The following is a 9,408-nucleotide window of genomic DNA, read 5'->3' as shown; positions in this document are numbered from 1 at the left end:
CCTGGCCACTCCTTGGGGATGATGAACCAGCGGGACACCCCGTCAAGAGAAAGACTAAAGGCAGAATGGTGTAGCACCCACTTAGCTTGAGGGTATCTGGGGCTGGGCTCCCACATGGACCAAAGCCTGGATGCAGGAACTGAAGAAATGGGAACACATCAGCTAGCCACCTCCATTGGGGTGGACAACTATTGGGGTTTGGGGCCACACTGTCCATCCAGGTAACCTTGGCCACATTCTGGCATGCACGCCTGGAAAGAATTGAAGTAGCTTTGTCCCTAAACACCCCACACAACCCTTGCAATTCCACCATGTTTTTTGCCTACTTTGGGTTATTTAAGGCCCAGAAAAGGCCTTTTTCTGCCAGTGATCAGAGCACAGGTGAATGACGTTTACATCAGGTTTGGAAGTGTTACCATACATCAAAGGAGTCACAGGCAGAATAGGCAAAGTGGTGAGGAAGCACAACCTGCAAATGGTTTACAAACCGATGAAGAAAATCCAGCAAATGCTTTGCTCAGCCAAGGACCAGAGAGACCCTTTTACAGCCACAGGAGATTAGCGCATACCATGCAGCTGCGAACAAGTCTCCATAGGGACCACCAAACGCAGTGTGCAAACCAGAATCAAGGAACATGAGAGACACTGCAGACTGGGTCAGCCAGAAAAATCAGCAGGAGCAGAACATGCCACAAACCATCCTGGGCATAAAATACTGTTTGAAAACACAGAAATCCTGGACAATGCCAACCACTTCCATGTCAGGATGCACAGGGAAGCCATTGAAATCCACAAACACCTGGACAATTTCAACCGGAAAGAAGAAACCCTTAAAGTGAACAAAATTTGGCTACCAGTCCTGAGGAATAGCAAAATTAGGACTCAGCAAATGCAAATGGGAAACCATTCAGAGTCAGGGGCTTCCCGGCAGATAATTGATCACCAATTAGCAGACATTAATGCTCTTTTGTATTAGCCTCCCAGCCTGAGGCTGGCCATCAGCACAGAACAAGACACATGCAAATCACTCCTGCGTTCCCACGCTCACACAGTATATATAGACCCAACTTTTTCCAGGCAAAGCATTCTCTGAAGATGGCAGCCACAGATGCTGGCGAAATGTCAGGAAAAAACTCTTCTAGAACATGGCCACAGAGCCCGAAAAACCCAGAAAAAACTATAGTCGTTTGAGTGTTGTACAACTCTGGAGACCAGGGTTCAATTCCCTGCTCTTTCATGAACTCACTGGATGATCTTGGTCAAGTCACATGCTTTCAGCCTCAGGGGAAGGCAACAGCCAACCTCCTCTGAACAGATCTTGCCAGGAGAACCCCATGATAGGTTTGCCTTAGGGTTGCCATAAGTTGGGAATGACTTGAAGGCACACAACCACCACCACAACCACCATCACAACAAAGATGGTGAGCAGCAGCCTAGCAGCCCTATCTCCCAGACTACTGCCTGAATTAGAAACATACTTGGCTATGGTTGCTAAGAGGTAGCCCTTCCTCTCTTCTGTGTGTCTGGCCACCTGGTTCCCAAACTTTGGTCCTCCAGGTGTTTTGGACTTCAGTTCCCAGAAGCCCCAGCCAGCTTAGCAGACAGTTGGGAATTTTGGGAGCTAAAGTCCAAAACATCTGGAGGACCAAAGTTTGTGAATTACTGGCCTGAAGCATAGCTGCCACCCTTTTTGTCAAACGCCATCTCACGGTCTGTAGCTGGGTTAACTCAGCACCTAATCCCACCCAATTTCACCATTGTTTCTTCTCTTCTTCCCTAATTCCACAACGTTTTGTTTTAAGAACATAGGGATTCCTTCTTCCAGAAATGCCTCTGTGGGGCCTGCATACTACAAGCATGGGTGGCTTAAGATGTTGAGTTACGGAAAATATTTATTTGTACAAAGCAAGATTTATTTATTTGTAAATAAAGAAAATATATTTTGTGGTAATGATGTTTGTAGGGATTTCTTTTAAAGTTGTCTGGAAGCAGTTAAAGCTTCAGAGGTCTCTTTCCCTTTAGAAATAAGAAAATAGCAGAGACTTAGAACAATTGCTGAAGAAACTCAGCAATCTGCCTGTCTGCCTGTACTCAAAATCACAGTGTGTGTGTGTGTGTGTGTGTGTTTGTGTACATACATCCCTTTGCTGGCAGCAGCTGTGCAAACCTGTTGCTTAAGGATCAATTCCACTGGACAGGAAGCAACTGTCAGGGGAGCTTTGACGGATGAAGCAGACCAGGCACGCTGCCACAAAGCTGCTTCAGAGAGGCAACAGTTGTTTGGTGTGACGACTCTAAATCCATGCACTCCTGCAACCTACATTGCTAGCAGAGTTGACCCTGTTGCCACCTCAAGAAAAGCATTTCCAAGGCAGGCAGGCTCTCACTTGCTGCATAATCGCCAGGGTGCAGATCACTCAAGCTGGGAAGGCTGCAGGAGGTGAGAGCCATCAGCAGTTCTTACATTAGAAGTTACATTAGAGCTACATGCGGGATGTATTTCTTCACTTTGGGTGCATCTGCACTCTAGAAATAATGCAGTGTGGCATCATCTTAACTGCCATTGCTCCATCTACAGAATCCTAGGATTTGCAGTTTGGCGAGGCACCAGTTATCTTTGGTCGAGAAGGCTAAAGACCTTGTAAGACTATACATCTATACACCCCAATCCTGATGGGATTGGGGTGGGCCAATCCCATCAGGCTTCCCCAAAGGAACTGAGCCCTTCCCAGAAGGCATCTGGCTCCATCCTGGCTTCTGAGGGAGAGAGGGGTGGGCCAATCCCACCAGGCCTCCCCAATGGAACTGAGCCCTTCCCAGGAGGCATCTGGCTCCATCCTCCACTCCCTTCCCCTTTTGTGTCATGTCTTCTTAGATTGTAAGCCTGAGGGCAGGGAACCGTCTAATTAAAAGATTGTATGTACAGTGCTGTGTAAATTTACAGCGCTATATAAATAAAGCTTAATAATAATAATAATAATAATAATAATAATAATAATAATAAATACATCCCATAGGCTGGAGCCATGGCACTTAAAGTGGTGTCACACTGCATCATTTCTACAGTGTAGCTGTCATACTTTGGCCACATCATGAGAAAGCACAACTCATTAGAAAGGACAAGAATGCTAAGAAAGGTGGAGGGCAGCAGGAAGAGAGGAAGACCAAAGGCCAGATGGATAGTTTCAACCAGGGAGGTCACAGGACTGAATTTGCAGAACCTAAGAAGAGCAAACTGGAGAAGAGATGGTAAAGAGGTGATATGATAGCCCTCTTTAAGTATCTGAAGGGGTGTCACATTGAGGAAGGAGCAAGCTTGCTTTCTGCTGCTTAGAGAATGGAACCCAGAACAAGGGATGCAAGCTCCAAGAAAAGAGATGCCAGCTCAACATTAGGAGGAACTTCTTGACAGTAAGGGCTGTGCGACAGTGGAACACACTCCATTGGAGAGTCTTGGAGCCTCCTTTTTTGGAGGTCTTTAAATAGAGGCTGGATGGCTATCTGTCAATGGGGATGCTTTGGCAGAATGGGGTTGGACTGGATGGCCCTTGGCGTCTCTTCCAACTCTATGATTCTAAAGCGTTTATCAGACGGGATCTTTGCAGCTCAGATCTGGGGCATCTGTGGTTCGGGCGATTTGCATTCACGTGATAACGAGATTGTTTTTTCATACCTGGTTGCCCTTCCATTGCCCTTCCGAACTGAGGGGGAATCGAATCGAAGGAAGTCACGTGATGCGGATTCAGGCAAAGCGGAGTGAGTGCAAATTGTATTTCCACACCGGTGCATACCATGGGGGATTCAACTATTCGAATTGGGACCCTTGCGCATGCCCAGTGGGGCCCTGAAGGCATCCTGAACCTTTGCACTTTCAGGGCTAAGAAGGGAGCCTGGCCCCACTTTCATGCGAATGCTAGCCTCACCTGAATGACAGCTCCCCCTTTTTTCTTCCTCCCTTCCAGTTTCCCTTCCCTGGCAGCCAAATTCAAAGGGTCCTCCGTGTCAGAGCCCCGATCCAATTCATCCACATCTACATCCATCCCAGTGGTCCCCAAACTGTGCCCTTTAAAGGATCCTGGACTTCAGCTCCCAGAAGCCTCAGCCATGTTGGCCAATATCCTGGGATTCTGGGAGCGGAAGTCCAAAAGCCCTTAAAGAGCTATATCTATATATATCTACATCCATCCTCCTGTCATTCAGTTGCCTTCTCTTAGGTTGCATCCACATTGGGGAGATAATCCAGTTTAACTCGAGTTTAACTCTCCTGGCTCAGTGCTATGGAATTCTGGGAACTGTAGTGTCCAGAGACATTGAGCCTTCTCTGCCAGAGAGCTCTGGTGTGTGTGTTTGTGTGTGTGTGTGTGGGTGTGTGTGTATAGATTGACAGGAGGATATATGTACATGTGGATGAAATGGATGGGGCTCTGATCCTTTTGAATTTGGCTGCCAGGGATATATGTGTGTGTGTGTGAGAGAGAGAGAGAGAGAGAGAGGGAGGGAGGGAGGGAGGGAGAGAGCGCTGTTGGCCAGGTTGTTCTGCCGAAGTTGCAGCGGGGAAGAGGAGGGAAGCAGAGAGAGAGCTCCAATGGAGCCCCAGTTGCCCTGAGAGCGAAAAGAGCCACCGGAAGAAAATGGGGCAAATTGCAGCAGGGCATCATGGGAGATTTGCAACCTGGGGGTCTTGCAATGGTGTTCAGGAGTACAAGCAAATTGGGATTCCACACCAGACCAATTCGCAGTGAGATCGAACAGAGCCCCAATGCGAATCGTGTCAATCCCCTTATTTAGCGCACTCGTCAAAACGCACCAAAATGAGGAGCCAGTAAGGATTCAGTTCGGAAGTCCCGCGGAAGGGGCTCACATTTAAAGCTACCAGGTATGAAAATACAATCTCGTTATCACGTGAATGCGAATGGCCCAATCCACAGATGCCCCAGATCTGAGCTGCAAAGACCCCCGTCTGATAAGCGCCAAAGACTAGAAGATAGGGGGTCTTGGTGTTGTCTCATCCACAGAGCGACCATGGGTCCAAGTTGACTTGAGGGTAGCTAACAACAAGAAGCTGCACTCTAATTGCATTCTCAAAGAAAGTAATGAGTAATGTTAGGAATTAACTTTCCACTGCAAAAGAATCTCCCAACACTATGCAGTTTTTGAAGATCGTTTGCAAGCCAGGAATTACTCTGTGCAAAATTTGCACAGGAAACAGCATTTTCTGTACAGGAAATATTAGGCTGTTCCCTGTGCAAAAAAGTGCAGTTTTCTGCAACCCCCCCCCCCCAAATCATGCTGAATTTTCTGCAGAATAAGCCCCAAACTGTAAAGGTGCTTTTAAGGCCAGAACTCTTTTCTACAGGCTTTCCAGATATGCAAGACACGCATTTTTAGGGCCAATTTTCAGTGCAGCATAGTGGTTTGAGTGTTGACTTCCGACTCTGGAGGCCAGGGTTTGATCTCCTATTGAGTCATGAAACTCACTGGTTGACCTTCAGCAAGTCACACACTCTCAGCCTCGGGAAAGCAATGGCAAACCTCCTCTGAACAAATCTTGCCCAAAAAACCCCCATAACAGCTCTGCCTTAGGGTAGCCATAAGTCAGAAATGATCTGAAGGCACACAACATCCCCGCCTACATTCCACAGGCATTGATTTCCACAATAAGAAGCTTAAGATGTTGACCTTGTACCTTAGAAATGAAGTTTGCAGCTCCTTGCGCAATGGTTACACCTGCAGAACAATGTCCAAGCAATGGTGAAATGAACACCAATGTGACACCACAGCCAAAACAGTACAGCTGTACATGTATGGAAATGTATGTGTGTGTAAAACTCCACATGAGCCAGCATGGTATATAGTGGTTTGAGTGTTGGACTACAACTGGAGATCAGGATTCAAATCCCTGCACTCTCAGCCGCAGAGGAAGGCAAGGGCAACCCCCTTCTGGACAAAACTTGCCAACAAACCCCCATGTTATATTCACCTTAGGGTCAGTATTAGTCCGAAACTACTTGAAGGCACACAACACTAAAATACCAAATAGCATCAACTAGATGGAAGCATCCTCCAACATTTGGAGGGCAGCGAGTTAATTTAGGAGATGCAGTATGGATCATTGAACACATGCTGCTGTGTCCTCCAAGAGAAGGGAATGGCTAGGGAATTCAGCAGGAAGGGCTGAAGCCAGTGGCCACGCTGGCTGGGGAGATTCCAAGAGCCGTGGTCCAGAAATGTCACTTTTCCAAGCATTGGTTTATCAAGTGGTCTGCAGTCTGCCCCAGAAGCTCTTGACTTTGTCCCCTGCTCACCAGCTCCTTGATTTACTCCAGGCAGGACTCCTGTCTCTTGGCTCCAAAGAGGGGAAGGAAGGGATAAGATGGTCGGCTCCTGTTTCCCAGCCGGGTTGCTCCTTTCTCCCTCCCCTGCCCACCCAGGCTGCCAGCTGCCACTGTCCATTCGCATTCCTCAGGCACAGTCCCAGTTCGGACGTCCGACACACCGAGACGTCAGAAGGAAGCTGGGCAGAGACAGTGCGCAGACAGCCAGGTCGCTGGCAACATGGACAGGCCACTGCTGTGCATGGCTTTCCTCTGGACTGTGGCCCTTCCAGGTAAGGCAGCACCTCACCCTCTGGGGAGTGAAAGGTTTGGGCTGACTGGGAGGACATCTGTTTGCAAGAAGCTAGTTTCAGAAGATGGAAGATCTGAGGTTGGACATGGGCTACTGGACTCAGAGGTCCTCTGGAATGGGCCATCCTAAATTGCATTTTCTTGAACACGGAAACCTCCTTATGGTCAGATGCTCTGGGGATGGATGAGTTGTGGTCACTCTGCACAAGCTCAGATGAATTACTCTCCTTCTTGTCTTACTTTTAATGTTCCCCAGTGGAGTTCAGGCACTGAGAAAGAAAAGGTAGGTTCTGGGATCAGGTTCAAGATTAATCCCATAGATGGGCAGGAACATAGCTTCATAGTACAGTACAGTACAACTGTGCCTTCGCGGGGTCTGTGTGATAGGGTTGCCAGTGTGAAAACCACAGAGGGCTCCTGTACCTTTAATAGTTGTTGAGAAATGGGACTTTCAGCAGGTTTTGTTGTTGTTGTTGTTGTTGTTAGTTGGTTGTGTGACAAACGTGCTGAACCATTAAAGGTACAGGTGCACTCTCCAGTTTTCAGTCTGGAAATCCTGATGTCAAGAGTGTATAAGTGATGTGCAGTGTTGTGTATTGCAGCATTCTCTGGAATATTCTTAGCGCAGCAGCTAAGTAACATTGCTGTGACCAGGAAGCGCTTGGTTCAAATTTCACCCCAAACAAAAATTAACTAACTGGCATGAGCCCAATTGGTTATTCTTGAAGCTGTTTCCAAGTCATAGCTACAGGACAGCCTAAGAACATTGTCACATGAAGCTAGAGAAGTGGAATTTTAAAAGAATAAAAGCATTTTTGGCTTATCACATGATGGCATGTCCACCTTGTTGCTGCCTTGCCTTCCATCTGTTACTCTAGTGCAATGGTCCCCAAACGGTGCCCTTTATGAGATTTTGGGCCTCAGCTCCCAGAAGCCTCAGCCATGTTGGCCCACAGTCTGGGATGCTGGGAGCTGAAGTCCAAAATCCCTTAACAGTTTAGGGACCACTGCTCCAGTACCCCTTTTCATTGAGAGGCAAATCCAGTCAATGGGCTCTCAATCTCACTGCTATTCTTTTATTGCCTCTGTGCGATAGGTCTCTTCCTTTGCAGTTCCACTTCTCAGGTAGCCACACGGTGTGAGCGGATGTGATTCTGCTCCTCTCCTTTCCCTTCTCCTCCTCACAGTGACCACGGCTGCGAACAATTTCCCAAAGCCAGCTGTTGTGTGATGAATCCACTCTGGCTTTCAGTTCAAAAGTTCAAGGCACTGAACCCAATCCCCCAGTAGGTTTGGACCTTGCATGGATCCTCTAAAATTCAGATTAAACTTCACTGAGTAAACACAACAGTCAAGATGCATGACTAACCACCAATCTGGTCTACTACCACTAATGGGCAGACCAGCTGGGTGTATTATTTTCCTTCCTTGCCTTTCCTTCTACCAGACTGAAATCAAATTTGTCTTCCTATACAAACCTGGCCATGCTCTGAGATTGTCTGGGGAGATCTTCTCTCTGTCCCACCATCTTCATGTATACATTTGGTGGGAATGCAGGAGACAGGGCCTTCTCAATGGCTGCCCCCTGACTCTGGAATGTCTCCCTTAGAGAGAGTTGAGACTCTCCATAGTATCCTGGTGGATCTTAGTGCTGCTGTAATCATTTCATATTTGGCTACAGAGACATAGCCAAACACCTCTGTGATCCTGCTCTTCTGCATGAGGCACAGAAATGCTGCATGTGTGCACATGGGGGGGGGGGGTCTTCTGAGTCTGTATGGCAGGTCTGTAGGGGAAGGAGGGGATGCCAACCTCCACAGTGCCCCAAAAAGGACATAAGCAGGTGCAATATGTTTATGTCCCTAATAGAATGCCAGCCATAATGCAGCCTACTAACACTTTCTTAGGAGAAAGAATTAATTATTGGAAGATGTCTGATGCACAGGGTCGCCATGAGGGGAGGTTGACTTGAGGGCAGCTTGCAACAACAAATTTTTCATGTGTAACTAGTTACTTCCAAATTCTGTTAAAGGTAGAGAGGTCTGGCTGCCCTCATTAGTACCCACTCACATTTTCCATGCTATCATTCTTGAGTCATTTAAATTTCAGTACAAAGCATTCTTAGAAGGATCAGTGTTTTTGACCAGTGCCTGGAGATTACTTTCCACAGAGAGCCAGCTACTTTGTCCAACCACCATCTTCTCCTGCCCCTCCAGGTACCCTTGGTAGAAACATGGAGGAGAAACTCATCCACTACCTTTTCAAGGAGAAAGGCTACGACAAGAATCTGCGGCCTGTGATGTCCAAGGAGGAGAGTGTCTCCATCAAGCTGGCACTGACCCTCTCCAACCTTGTTTCCCTGGTGAGGCCATCCACAGAACCAATGGAAAAGAGAGACAGAAGCCGAGTTCTTAAGAAAGATTGTAATGTTATATTCTTGGAATCATGCCACAGTTGCACAATAGCACTCCACTGCTGAATTGTGATGTTGCATAACGCCATGTGCAACCAAATGCACACATGCAACTGCACATCTGCATGCACAACGTGCCATGTGCCATGTGCATCTGCATGTGCCATTGCAATCTATGCACAATGTGCAGCGAGTGATGGCACCACATGCATAACACTGATTCTTGAATACAGAGATTCCACATCAGAAAAGCCATCCAATGGCTTCCATAGGGGAATTTACAACTAGAACTCTATTGCTGTTTAATACATGTGTAAAAGTCTCTTGTCTCTATTGTCATTGCTTCGCTAGGAGTTAGAATCATGGTCA

General features: G+C 47.3%; 1 protein-coding gene across 1 annotated transcript in view; it reads left to right on the top strand.

Moving 5' to 3' along the window:
- The first annotated feature begins 4,837 nt into the window (after positions 1–4,837).
- Positions 4,838–9,408, top strand: part of LOC149317873 (acetylcholine receptor subunit delta-like) — a 29,930-nt gene continuing 25,359 nt past the window's right edge. The window contains exons 1-3 of the mRNA XM_089507403.1: positions 4,838–4,876; positions 6,467–6,607; positions 8,843–8,988. Coding sequence (XP_089363529.1) covers positions 6,556–6,607; positions 8,843–8,988 — 198 coding nt within the window. The 5' untranslated portion in view covers positions 4,838–4,876; positions 6,467–6,555. The remainder of the gene's footprint in view (positions 4,877–6,466; positions 6,608–8,842; positions 8,989–9,408) is intronic.

Source organism: Sceloporus occidentalis, unplaced genomic scaffold (assembly GCF_023333645.1).
Source record: "Sceloporus occidentalis isolate IW3139 unplaced genomic scaffold, rSceOcc1.0.p SCAF_2, whole genome shotgun sequence".
Classification (NCBI taxonomy): domain Eukaryota; kingdom Metazoa; phylum Chordata; class Lepidosauria; order Squamata; family Phrynosomatidae; genus Sceloporus; species Sceloporus occidentalis.
Note: the sequence above shows the minus strand (reverse complement) of the source record. Positions and strands in the feature narration are given on the sequence as shown.